At 39.9% G+C, this 13,628-nt stretch overlaps 1 protein-coding gene across 5 annotated transcripts in view; it reads left to right on the forward strand.

The window, feature by feature from the left end:
- The first annotated feature begins 200 nt into the window (after nucleotides 1-200).
- EML4 (EMAP like 4) overlaps nucleotides 201-13,628 on the forward strand; it is a 160,609-nt gene continuing 147,181 nt past the window's right edge. For 3 of the 5 annotated variants that reach the window (XM_025454057.3, XM_035700415.2, XM_035700417.2), the window contains exon 1: nucleotides 202-501. In XM_025454057.3, coding sequence (XP_025309842.1) covers nucleotides 477-501 — 25 coding nt within the window. In that variant the 5' untranslated portion in view covers nucleotides 202-476. Of the gene's footprint in view, nucleotides 502-13,628 lie in introns of all 5 variants that reach the window. The other 2 variants (XM_049096208.1, XM_035700416.2) reach the window with 1 other exon arrangement.

Here is a 13,628-nt window from a genome sequence, read left to right on the forward strand (position 1 = left end):
TCAACACCCAAGTCCCAGGCCCTCCGCAGAACCACTGCGCAAGCGCAGCCACCACCCCGACGCAAGGCGGCCGGACTCCGGGGCCGAGGCAAGGTGAGAGGGAAGGGTCGGCAAGACCACGCCTCCGCGCAGTCACGTGGGAGGCGGAGTCGGAAGCGTGACGGCGTGCGCGGGGGCGGGGCTACCGCTGCGCGCGGGCGCGGGGGCGGGGCGCGGCGCGGCGTTCGCGGCTGCTGCCTGGGAGGGAGGCCGGGCAGGCGGCGGAGCGGCGCGGCTCTCAACCTGACGGGGAAGTGGCCCGGGCGGCTGCGGCTGACTGCCCCGGGGCGGACGGACGGACGACGGAGGCGGGGGCTAGGAGCCGAGCCGGGCGACCTACAGAGCGAGCGGGTGAGGCTCAGCGTCGGCCACTGTGTCGGTCCGCTGAATGAAGTGCCCGCCCCGCTGAGCCCGGAGCCCGGCGCTTTCCCCGCAAGATGGACGGTTTCGCCGGCAGCCTCGGTGAGTACGGCTGTGGAGTCGTCCGTCGTGTTCGCGGGGTGGGAGTCTCGTTCTCTCCACACACAGCCCAGGCCCTGCCCTCCACCCTGCCCCTGGGGATGGTAGTAGTTGCCCCGCACATGTTCCCCTCGAGGCTGCCGCCCCTCTGCTGGCGCCGGTGCACTCAGGACCCTTCCCCCCATGCCCAGTCCTCCTCAGCAAGACCCTCCCTTCCTCCCGGCGTCCCCTTCAGTGCAGGGCCCTCCTTCCCGCAGAGTGGAAACCCCCTCTCAGAGAGGCCCCCCCCCACAGCTGGTACACCCCTTTCCATACACTCGCGGCTCCCCCCCACAGACCCACCTTTTAGGGTTGGGGCACCCCTTTCTGAAACCTTGACCTCTTCAGGGCACGACACTCTTCCCCCTTTCCGCTAAACTGAGCTCTCTTTCAGAGTGGAGGCACCCCTTACCCACGCAGAGGGGCCCTTTTTGGGGTAAGAACCCCCATTCCCTCTTCAGGAAGGGGGCACCTCCCCCCCCCCCCCCCCCAGTCTTCACTTTAAATTTGGAGACTACTCAAAGTGTCTGGTAACTTCCCTTCTCTCCTTCCACTTCTCTGAACATTTTGCAGTGGTGGAGAGAACTAGGAGCACTGAAGCATCATTTGCTTAATATAGGAAGGGAAGAGGTGCATCTGTGTTGGGGGACCCTCTTTAAAAGAAGAGTGAAAGCAGAAGTATTCTCTAGCTCTGTGAGCATGCTGGGAAGAAGTAATTGTGCCCAGTGAATCCATAGGAAAGGGGGCCTCTGTTAGGGAAAGAAAGGATTCTCCATTTTTGGAATATGTTGTCTTTGTGGAATGGAAGAGGTTATTAAGTAGGCTGCAGTATCCTTTCGGTGTTCCCTTTCAGCAGAATAAAGGTAGTAAATTTTGTGACTGGCTAAGGGAGTCAGAACTAGCGGCTGGTACTCAGTACTCAGTGCCCTATAATCTGTGTCTGGAATTACTATTCTTTGAGGCCTTTGGAATCTGGTTACAGTAAAGATTGAGCTCAACTGTTATAATGGTGAGAGAAACAGTTTCTGCTTTGGCTGATTCTGCAGTTATGTGATACCTGCTGCTGCTGGATTTGTATTTTCGGTATTTTATGTGGAGGTAGTTTGTATTCGGACGCCTTTGTTTTGCATTTCTTGGTAATAAATCCCTGGTTGATTAATGTGCATGGATCAGTGCATGATCTGGCCATAGGCCACACTTTATTCAGCCATATTGGGATTAGTTGAATTTTTAAGATCTAAAGTCAAAAAGTTAGTTGAAGAGCAGTGGACCCATTGTAGTATTAAATAGTAGAAACCATAATTTTGGCCCTAACCCTTTATGGGAAGATAAGAAAAACACACATTAGAGTGTTTTGAGAGTGGAAATCCTAAAATAGGAGACAACTGAGTGTTACTCTTTCCTCCCAAGGGCACCTGTTGTCCATTATCTAACCTTTGATGTTTTATAATTCCTTACATAGTGAGGTTGTTTTAGTCTTGGCTCCTTTTAAAGAGGCATCAATTTTTCATTGCCTTTTTTTTTTTTTTGCCTTGTGCCTGCATTTATTCGCTAATCATAGTGGACTGAAAGACTTGTCCTGTATGTTCACAAAGAGGTGATAGAATACTAGGGCAAAAATTGAGTGTATTTGGAGATGATGTGGGACTGAGCTATCATTATATTACAGTCGGCTCCTCAACATTTAGGAATGGTGGGATCACTACCCAAGGAGAAATCAGCTTTTACTTCTTTCCTGTTGATTCCAAGGACTTCTGCAAGGCTTCATTTTCTTTAAGTGTTTTGAGAGAATCTTTCTCACCAGTTGGGGGAATTTAAGTTTATTTTGAAACAGTAGATATACGTTAGATATACGTTAAATAACTTTATCCCTTCTTATCCAATTCATGAGGCAACCGAGAGGAAGATGAATTGCTGTGGGGCTCCACTTTTCATAAAGAGTTATAGCTGACCCTAACGTTAGGGTTTTTTTGTATTCATTTGACACCATCCTTGAATGGATGAAACTTCTGTAGATAGGGTATTGATCAGCTGCAGGGGAGATGCCTAGCCTGTCTCTAAAGAGAGGAACCGGGATCCCTGGTTGGCGCAGCGGTTTAGTGCCTGTCTTTGGCCCAGGGCGCGATCCTGGAGACCTGGGATCGAATCCCACATCAGGCTCCCGGTGCATGGAGCCTGCTTCTCCCTCTGCCTCTCTCTCTCTCTCTCTGTGTGTGACTATCATAAATAAATTAAAAAAAAAATTAAAAAAAAAAGAGAGGAACCTGTGTCAGCAGAGAGGGAAAGAAATGGTTCCTGGTATTATTTCTGGAGCTGCTCCTAATGAAGATGGTTTTAAGTAGGAGCTCTGTGCTTTCTCTTTCTGTCCCCCTTATAAGAGTAAAACTAGGCCCCATCTTAAATTGAAACCTCTTAAGGGTGGGGGGTAGGGTGATGCTGGTATATTTTACTGGTAGTCTTTAAACAGAGCTCTACTTAGCTCTTGCCAGATTGCTTATTTCTGTTCCCTGCAGTTTATTAGTCTAGAGCTTAGAGTTACATTGATCTTTATTTTATCATTAAGAAAGCTATGAATGTAAAGGCAAGCACTTGCATTCTAGAAGGTGTTTAGAAACTGTTTTTAAAACTAAACAGGAATCTAAAACATGTGAAGTTCATCTGGGGTCACAAGTATTGAAAGCATTTATTTATGCTCAAGGAAGTATACATGTGTATCTCCTTTTGTTTGCCAGATGGGTTCTCGAAAAAAGAAATGTGAGAAAACTTCATTTATCTAAGCAGAAAAGTTAAGTGCTTTATAAATAATGATTCTACAGAAACTGATTATTTAAGAGAATCTTATGCTGGATCATTTTGTAAAGTAGAAAACTTGAAATTCAAACTGTGCCCGTGATTGCTGAGTGTTTACATAAGGAAAACACTATTGTATACATTTTATTAGATGTGTAAATTAAAATTGCGTGTAGTGGTTTCTGAGATTATTGAGAGCAATGTTAGGTGATTGGTCATGTTATGTGTGCCACATTGAAATTGTGTACCTGTCGTATTACTTTTGTTTTACATAAAAACAACTAAAGGGTGCTTTAGTCTCTGCCGCAGATGAATTTTAGGTAGTTTGGCTGGCAGGTGTTTGTTCTATGGAATTTCCCTTAGGCATAGTATCTTTTAGTCCACAGATTATGGTAATTTAAAAAGGCAGTGCTTTGGAAACAAGTTTTTAAAAATTAGGGGGAGGGAAGTACCCTAAACAATCTTATCTTCATATCCTGCCATCAAATCACCACACAGACAAAAAGGTGCATTTTATCCTTAGTCTTTTTAGCATTTTTTTCATAATAAGGTTTTTTGATTTTGAGACATTTATCATGGAATTAGCCTAGAGGTTGTCAGTGCTTTTACATTAAAGAAAGCCTGTAGTTAGCCGGATCAGTTTTAACTTTCTGTTCCAAAGGTTACTTGAAAAACAAAACTCAAAAGTTTTTTAAATGAAAATTGTAATGAATGAGGGTGCCTGGATGGCCTAGTCAGTTAAGGTTAAACGGTTAAGGTTAAGCTCAGCCTTCATTTCCGGTCATGATGCCAGGGTCCTGACATCGAGCCCTGCATTGAGCTCCCTTCACAGTTGGGGAGTCTGCTTCTCCCTCTTCGCACCTCCCTCCTCATGCTCAAGTGCTCTGTTTTTCTCAAATAAATAAATAAGATCTTTAAAAAATTGTAATGAATGAAATTGTAGGGGTAGTATCTATAAGAAACATAACATTTTGGTGCAGGGTATCTGAACAAACAAGATGGAATCAGTGTGCTCCCATTTGTTAAATATTTTGAGAAAATCTTTTTTTAAAAATGTTTATTTACTTTTTAATTTATTTTAGAGGGTAGGGGTAGGGGCAGGGGGAGAGAATCTTTCAAGTTGACTTCCCCACTGAGTGCGGGGCTGGCAGTAGACGTGGGAATCCATCCCAAGACCCATGAGATCCTAACCTGAGCCTAAACCAAGAGTCGATGTCTAAATGACGGAGCCACCCATGTGTCCCAAGAAAAGTCTTTTTAACATTTCAATATTAGAACTATGATTTCTCATCTCACATTCTTAAAAAAAATGCAGTATATGATTTTTAAAGTATTAATCTAATCTTAAGGATTCTTAATCCCATAATGTTTCTCATGTAAGATTATTTATTAGTTGTCTCTTGAGGGGCTTAAGATAGGCTTAAGTTATATAACAAGAAATGAGAAGTAATTCTTATATGGTCGTTACATCTATGACATGAGTTAGAGTATTTCTCAGCATGTATGTGGATTAATACCTATTTTGTGACCAGTACTGTGCCTGGTTGTTCTTAATGGAAGGACAAATATAAGACATGGCTTCTTGTCCTTTAGGAGTTTACTACCTGGTTTTAAATAGATATCCAGAGAATGTTTAAGCATAAGTGAAGTACCAGAAATGGGAGTAGAGGGGAGAAACACCATTTAGAACGCAGTGCTATGTATAAAGCATCTAACTTCTGAGAGGGAACATTTGGAGATTGCTAAATTTACCTCTGTAGAGCCTGGCTTTTAAAACAATGAAATAATTTATTTAGCAGTCCATATATCAGGGAATGAAATTACTAGGTCTTTTTTCTGCCTTATGTTTAAGTTTGAGTAACATGTAGGAAAAGTACTGTCTTAGTTTTATGTACATGAGTGCATTCCCTTCCCTTCCCTTCCCTTCCCTTCCCTTCCCTTCCCTTCCCTTCCCTTCCCTTCCCTTCCCTTCCCTTCCCTTCCCTTCCCTTCCCTTCCCTTCTCTTCTCTCTCTTCCTTTCAAGATTTTATTTATTTATTCATGAGAGACACAGGCAGAGGGCGAACGAAGCAGGGTCCGTGCAGGGAGCCTGATGCGGCACCCCATCCCAGGACTCCAGGATTACACCCTGGGCTGAAGGCAGGCGCTCAACCGCTGAGCCACCCTGGCGTCCCTATGAGTGCATTTCTATAATATGTAAAACTTCAGTATTCATAAGAAATTTGGAAGAATGTATTGATTTTGAAAGATTCTAAGGCTTAGAATAGGTCTATAATCAGTTTATTCAACTATTACCTCAGTATGGAAGATCCCCAAATATATAGTTGCTGTGTGTCTGTGTGATCTCGTGTCCTGTAGTTTAGCTCTCTCAGACTATTATAATGCCTTAACTTTGCATATTGCTTTGTAATTTACAGGTACTTTATATCATTTAATCTGTACACTAATCTTGAGAGAGAAGAAATTATTCTTTTATAGATGAAGAACCTGAGGTTCAGAGAGTTTGTGATTTTTTTTTTTTAAAAGACTTTTTGAATCTATTTTTCTTTCTCCTCTTTTTGGTTGGAGGCCTGATTTGTTGGATTTGTATCCAGTGAAAACAATACAGAAGAAGCTCATCTGTATGCAGCTGATGTTAACATGTTGATAAACTTTTTAGGCTTTTCCAATGTCTAATTTTAACATAAAAAGCATACTATAGATACAATTTTGCATTCTAGAGGTTTATTTTTGGATGCATTTTTTCATTTGAATTCAGATTTTTCTGATGGAGTGCAAAGTTCTTTTCTCTGTCCTACTACTGACTCTTCATGGTCCACTCACACATCTATAACATACCTGAATCTGAATTGATTCCTCTAAAGCAGCTTCTTTTCCTTATTTTCCACTGTCTATATCCTACAGCCTTGAAATATCAGAACCATGTTTGGTTCTTTGCCATTTTTGCCTACCACATTAACACGTCTTCTGGGACTTTTCAGTTCTTGTCACCTTTTCTCATCCCTTATTTTCCTTTTCTGCCACTATAGTTCAAATATTTACTATTCTGTGTTTGGATTATTGTATAGCTTAAGGAATTTCCACCTGTCTAATTTATTTTATAAGGGAGGGAGGACTTCAGGTTAATATTTCTAAGGCAGTGCTTTGGTTCTGCCATTTGCTGTGTTAGCTTCATTGCCTTGGTGACTGAATTCAAACACCTTAGCCTTGTTTTTATTTTATTTCATTCATTCATTCATTCGAGACATAGAGGCAGAGATTGGCAGAGAGAGAAGCAGGCTCCCCTGTGCAAAGCCTGATGCGGGACTTGATCCCAGGACCCAAGGATCACGACCAGAGCCAGTGGAGATGCTTAACCACTGAGCTGCCCAGGTGCCCCTTAGCCTTATTTTCAAGGTCCTCCAGTATCATCTCCTACAGTCTTGAAAAGTTCTGGCCAAAACGACCTGTTTCTTGTTCCCCAGATTTTGTTGGCACTTTGTCCTCCCTGTGACTATTCTCAGTACCTCTCAAGGCCCAACTCAAATATTGTGTCCTTTCTAAAAACCCTTCCTTATTTGTTCCCTTTCATTACCAGCCCCAAATATTGAACTTTTAACCTAAAAGAATTCTTAGGGTACTTATCAGAGAATCTTTCTTATAAGGTAGAAATAATTATGACAAGTCTTAAAAATATTGCTAGTCTTATGTCTCCAGCCAAATTATAAAGCCATTAAGGGCTGACACTTTCATGTGTCTTTGAAATCTCACAGCACAACATTGGATATTTTAGATCCAGTTAAATTTGAGGAAAAAAAGTTAGGGGACCTATATATAATTGACAACGTACAACCTTCACTTTCACCATTGTTTTATTAAAAAAAAAAAAGAGCTTTTGAAGACAAAGTTATTGTACACAGTCTGAGAATAGAATCCTTTAAAAAATTACTCCTCATGTTCTTATTTTTCTCATTTTACCTGAAATGAGTGAAAATTTTGTCACAGACAAAAATCTGCTAAAGAATTCTTTGCCTGGTTCTAGGGTATTTTTCAAATGTAGGTCTTGTGCATGATTTATTATTATGGATTTAGAAATTAATTTATCTTGGGTGAAGATCAACATTAAGAAAAAAAAAAAAAGGACAACGCACCTTGGTGGCTCAGTGGTTGAGTGTCTGTCTCCCTTTGGTTCAGGTCATGGTCCCTGGGTCCTGGGATTGAGTTACCCATCAGGCTCCCTGCATGGAACCTGCTTTTCCCTTCTGCCTGTATCTCTGCCTCTCTCTGTGTGTCTCCCATGAATAAATAAAATCTTAAAAAAAAAAAGAATAGAAAGAAAAATTATAAAATATCAGTGCTTCACATGATATTGCTTCAAGGAACTTTTTTTTTTTTTTTTTTTTTTAATTTATTTATGATAGTCATACAGAGAGAGAGAGAGAGAGAGGCAGAGACACAACAGGCAGAGGGAGAAGCAGGCTCCATGCACCGGGAGCCTGATGTGGGATTCGATCCCGGGTCTCCAGGATCGCGCCCTGGGCCAAAGGCAGGCGCCAAACCGCTGCGCCACCCAGGGATCCCGCTTCAAGGAACTTTTAATTTCAGTTGTATATGTTTGCCTTAGGTTGCAGTGTAAAATTTATTTCTGTGAGTTACAGTCAGGTGAAATACACACTTAGTGGCTGATCCCAGTCTTTGAGAGACTAGATGAGAAAGATGGTATCCATGTGAAAAGGTGGATGAACAATCAGAAATAGTTAAAATGAAAAAAAAAAAAAAAGAAATAGTTATAATGAATTGTGTTCTCTGTTTTTGAAAAGTTTTTAGGATCTGAGTATAGATTGGACTATAGTTAAATAGCAATAAAAATGTATCTACCGTTCTAGAATCAGTATAATTTAGGCAAATTCATTATGTAGAAATATGGTTTTATAAAACTGATAGACTAGGGTATTATTTTTTACTTTGCAAAAGGATTCACTGTGTTGTTTTGTTTCGTTTTGTTTTGCTTTCCTTATGAAGCTGTGTCTTGACTGGTTCTCCACCTCATTAGCTGTTTGAAATCATTCCAGTCTTTAAGGCATGGCTCTCAGTACATTTGTTTTTTCTGGAAGCTCTGTCTGATTATTCTAGTCTTGAACTCAAACCATAGTACTGTGGTGCTCCTAAAGTAGAGGAGGCTGAGTGCTTACACCTGAGGAATCTGGAAGTATAGCCAAAAGTTGGAGTCTATTTAACTTAAAAATTCATATGGTTATTTTGCAACCATTATAATAAAGAATGGTCCAGACGGGAATCATTGATAGATACTATATCTAAGGGACTATTTTGACGAGAGCAGGTTGTTTGCATAATCTTAAATATCTTCCCATATATTGCTCTTTAGTTGCAAAGAAGTAAAAAAAAAACAAAAACAACAACAACAAAAAAACTCTATGGTGATGAAATCAGACAGCACTTTGAGTATGTGATCAAAATAAATAGCACTAGTGGACATTGTATGCCTCTGGAAGTAATGCCCTGAGAAGAACACATCATTTATGTAGTACTCCAGCCAGGAATGGATAATCTGAATCTAATCATGAGGGAACATTGAACTCCAAATAGGGGAACATCCTATTTTTTAAAATGGTGGGAAGATTGTGGGTTTTTTTTTTTATGTTAATGTTATAAAGACACAGAAAGACTGTGGAATGTTCCAGATTAAAGGAGAACATTTAAAAGTATAGAAATGTTTCCTCTGAAAACTTGAGGCAAAACTCATGGGATCAAACTGTGGCTGTAAGAATATGTTCCATGTATATCATGTGGTTTCCTTTTATCCCTAGGCCTCAGTTTGAGAAACATGCCTTCGGGCCTGAGGCAGCTGTGGTTCAGATTCAGCCGACAGACATGTTTTGTTTGGCCCTTTTAAATGTTTTAAAAATTGGGAAATTTCACATAAAAATCTGGATCTCTGGTTTCTCTTGAAAAGTGGAATGATCTTGCCCCTGTGGGCTTGCATTCCAGATGATCTGTATACTCACTAAGTGGTGTGTCAGATAAGCAGTCTCAGTCCTTATCTTTTAACCTGCCTGGTTTCAGGTATTTATTGCCTGACCTCATTAGCTGCCACTATAGGCATATGTTGCAGCTTTTACTGTAGTCCAAAAGGTAGTGGGGGCGTCTGTCTTCTTTGTGCTCCTATGATTTGAGAATTAAGTTGTTGAACTGATGCCCTGTCACTGCTAATGTTGCAGTGTGTATATCCTATAAACAAAGTCATTCTCCTACATAACCATACTACAATCAAGGAAACTAGGAAATTAATATTGATAATACTATCTAATCATCAGACCCATTCAGATTTTGCACATTCTCTCTCTTTTTTTTAAGATTTTATTTATTCATGAGAGAGAGAGAGAGACAGAAAGAGAGAGAGGCAGAGACACATGCAGAGGGAGAAGCAGGCTCCCTGTGGGAGGAGCCTGATGTGGTACTTACTTGATCCCTTGACACCCTAAGCCGAAGGCAGATGCTCTCAACCACTGAGCAACCCAGGTGTCCTGCTGATTGTCTTAATAATGTCTTTTATATCAAAAAAGATCCAGCTCAAAATCAAGTGTTGCATTTAGTTGTCATGTCTCTTTAGTTCTGGACTAGTTCCCTAGTTTTTCTTGGGTTTAATGACCTTGATACTTTGCAAGATTACAGACCAGTTGTTTTGTAGAATGTCCCTTAATTTGATATTTCCTCCTAATTTAATTCATCTATCCTTGGCACAAATGCCACAGAGGTGAAGCTGTGTTTTGTATCTCATTGCATCCTGTCATATGGTGCATAACTTTGATTTGTCCCATTACTAGTCATGTCCACTTTGATCATTTGATTAAGATGGTGTCCACCTGGCTTCTCTACTGTGGAAACACTTAAAAAAATTTTTTTTTTGTCATTAATAAGTATTTTGTAGGAGGTGCTTTGAAACTTTGTAAATATTTTGTTACTCATTGGGCCTTCAGTTTACTGGTATATTTATATCTGTATGGACTCAAGTATCCTATTTTTTCTGATGGGCTATAACCGATTACTATTTATTTTGATGCTCACATTGGCCCCATTTTGGCTAGTGGGTGTCCATTCATGGTAGCTTGTGCATTCTTTTGATATGTTCCCATCATTCTTTGAGGACTTTCTTGCTTTTTGACACAGTGAAATGATTTGGACATAAAATTCAGCCCATACATAATACATATGTATTTTATATAATTTTAAGTAGGGTTCAGATGGCAGTCTAAATTAAGTCATTTTAAATTCGCTTTTTTATGGTTCTTTAGTAATTTGTAACTACATAGTATTTTATCTTACACTTAAAAAATCATGTTAAACCAGGGACTAGATCATTAAAGTAAGTTAATTTGAAGATATTTGTCAGTGGACGGTCATTCAGGATTATATTGGAGAGTGCCTAGATGGCTTAGTTGGTTGGGTGTCTGTCTTTGGCTGAGGTCTTGGGGTTTTGGGTTCGAGCCCTGCAACTAGCTCCCTGCTCGGTGGGGAGTCTGCTTTTCCCTCTCTGCTGCTCCCCCTACTTGTGTTCTGTCAATAAATAAATAAAATATATTTTTAAAAAGGATTATATTTGTTACCATTCTTTTTCTGTATTTAAGCAATCAGCAATTATCTTGGAGGAGTAAAGTACTGTTAGGTGCTATGTGTGTTAGGGGGGTTGGGTAAAAAAATATATTTAAGCAGCAAAATCAACCAGGTTTTTTTCCACTTACAAAATTATCTTTCCTTCTCAGCAAGTATAAATACAAACTTTAATGCATTGTATTCCATTATTTGGACATCTGGTCTCCTTAAGCTGTGTATATGGAACATAATTTAACTTATTTTTGATGACTGATGGTGGTTATTATGAGCATTGGACATGGTTCTTTGCTGTAACACAGTCGTGCCTTCAAGAGCTTTCTGTGTAGGGCTGTTTGCTCCATACATTAAACAACTGTACATAAATATACCTGTCTTCCTTGCTGTTGCTTGTCATCTAGTGTCAGTATGCTTTATCCTTTCCTCTCTATTGTATCATTTACAAAATCTCACCCATAACATTTGAGTTTTTATTTCTTGGAGAATAAGGGCTCTTTTTTTCATTATCAGACCTTAAATTAGTAATTTCTTAAAATCAAATATCCAGTCAAATATCCTGATTGTCTCATAAGTGTCATTTTACAGTGGTTTGTTTTAATCTGGATTTAATCATTATATTTAGTTGCTGTGTCTGGTCTTTAAAAATATTTTTTTATAAGATTTAATTTATTTATTCATGAGAGAGAGAGAGAGAGAGAGGCAGAGACACAGGCAGAGGGAGAAGCAGGCTCCATGCAGGGAGCCCGAATCCCAGGACTCCAGGATCACGCCCTGGGCCAAAAGCCCTGGGCCAAAGGCAGGCGCTAAACCACTGAGCCAACCAGGTGTCCCTGTGTCTGGTCTTTTAATATGTTTATTTCCCTTCTCTTTTTTCTTTGCTATTTGTTCAAGAAAATCAGACCTTTTGTTCTGTAGAGTTTAATACAGTGCTAATTGTATCATTTGGTGTTTTTAAAATGTGTTTCATGGACTTCAGTATACTCCTTGAATTGAAAGTTAAGTATTTTGTAATTTTACGTATTTCAGTGTGTTGCCATTACTTTTTTATGCTCAGATTTTCCCATCATTGGTGTGTGGAAGCATCTTCAGACTGACTCTTGAGTCCTGATCATAGTGGTCTTTGTTGGCTTCCTCGCTTTCTGATGGACTTAAAAAAAATTTTTTTTTAGCCCCTTCCTGTTCCAATTTCTGCACTCAGCTGTTTCTCTAAATGTCATTCCTTTGGGCCCAAAATGGTACTTGAAGCTCTAGAAGTGCTCATTGTTTCTGGATTGGTTACTGTTTCTAGTCTTGCCTTTCTTTTGATTTCCAATTTTAAATCTGTTGTGGGCTGGGAGATGAGATAACAAAGCTTGTTTGACTTATATTTAAGAATTGATTTGAATCTCAAAAAAAGAGGAATACAGAGATCAGTGCCAATGCTTGTTTAAATTGTATGATGTAGGGATCCCTGGGTGGCGCAGCGGTTTAGCGCCTGCCTTTGGCCTAGGGCGCGATCCTGGAGACCCGGGATCGAATCCCACGTCGGGCTCCCGGTGCATGGAGCCTGCTTCTCCCTCTGCCTGTGTCTCTGCCTCTCTCTCTCTCTCTGTGTGACTATCATAAATAAATAAAAATTAAAATAAAATTAAAAAAAATTGTATGATGTAGCATCTACAGGGACAGGATCATAGTATTGCTAATGTTGGTGATACGTGAATAACAGGATACCAGATTTTTTTTTTTTTAAGATTTTATTTATTTATTCATGAGAGACACACAGAGAGGCAGAGACACACAGAGAGGCAGAGACACAGGCAGAGAGGAAGAAGCAGGCTCCATGCAGGAAGCCTGATGCAGGACTCGATCCTGGGTCTCCAGGATCACACCCCGGGCCAAAGGCGGCACTAAACCGCTGAGCCACCCGGACTGTCCCAGATGTTCTTTAGAGAAAATTAATATACTTCTGAATAAGGACCTTAATAAGATGCATGAACTTTTTAGTTCGCAAATGTGAAGAGATTACATATATATTTATATGTGTATGTATATGTGTATATATATATGCATACACATATATATATGTTTTAAATTATAGACTGTTTATATTCCCAGTATTTTCTTTATGTTAAGATTATCTTTTGCTAAAAAAAAAAAAAAAAAGGGTTATCTTTTGCTTTTTGTGGGGTTGTTTGTTAAGATAAATCTCTATACCAGTGAGATGTTAGTATGTTTTGGAGTCAAATTATGTTGTATTATATTTGTCATATCCCTAAGAATGCACTTTTTCCTTTTTTAAGTTTATTTCAAAGAATGCTTTTTCTGACTTTCCAAAATTGATGACTTCCTAAAGTTGAGATGACTTTCTGTTTTAAAACAAAACTATTTAGTGTTGATGTCTCACATTTTTCCTAAACCATCTTTTGCTTTTGCATGCTGGTCTTGAGATGACTACCTTATGGTAATATTCAAGTATAGTAGAATGCTGATGTTTAAGTGACACATCAGAGCAAACGACAAAATTTGTTTGCAATTTTCTTTGAGCCATTTGTTCCAAAAAGTGCTATATCTGAATCCTGTTGATGAATGAGTAGGAGGTTTTTTTTTTTTTTTTTTAATTTTGAAGGATATCCTGTTTTCAGTTTAGTTGAGGCATAGCCTTTGATTTTCTTTGACTGCTTTGAGTATCTCTTGGCATTCGTTTTGTTTCTTT

This window comes from Canis lupus, chromosome 17 (assembly GCF_003254725.2).
Source record: "Canis lupus dingo isolate Sandy chromosome 17, ASM325472v2, whole genome shotgun sequence".
Lineage (NCBI taxonomy): Eukaryota > Metazoa > Chordata > Mammalia > Carnivora > Canidae > Canis > Canis lupus.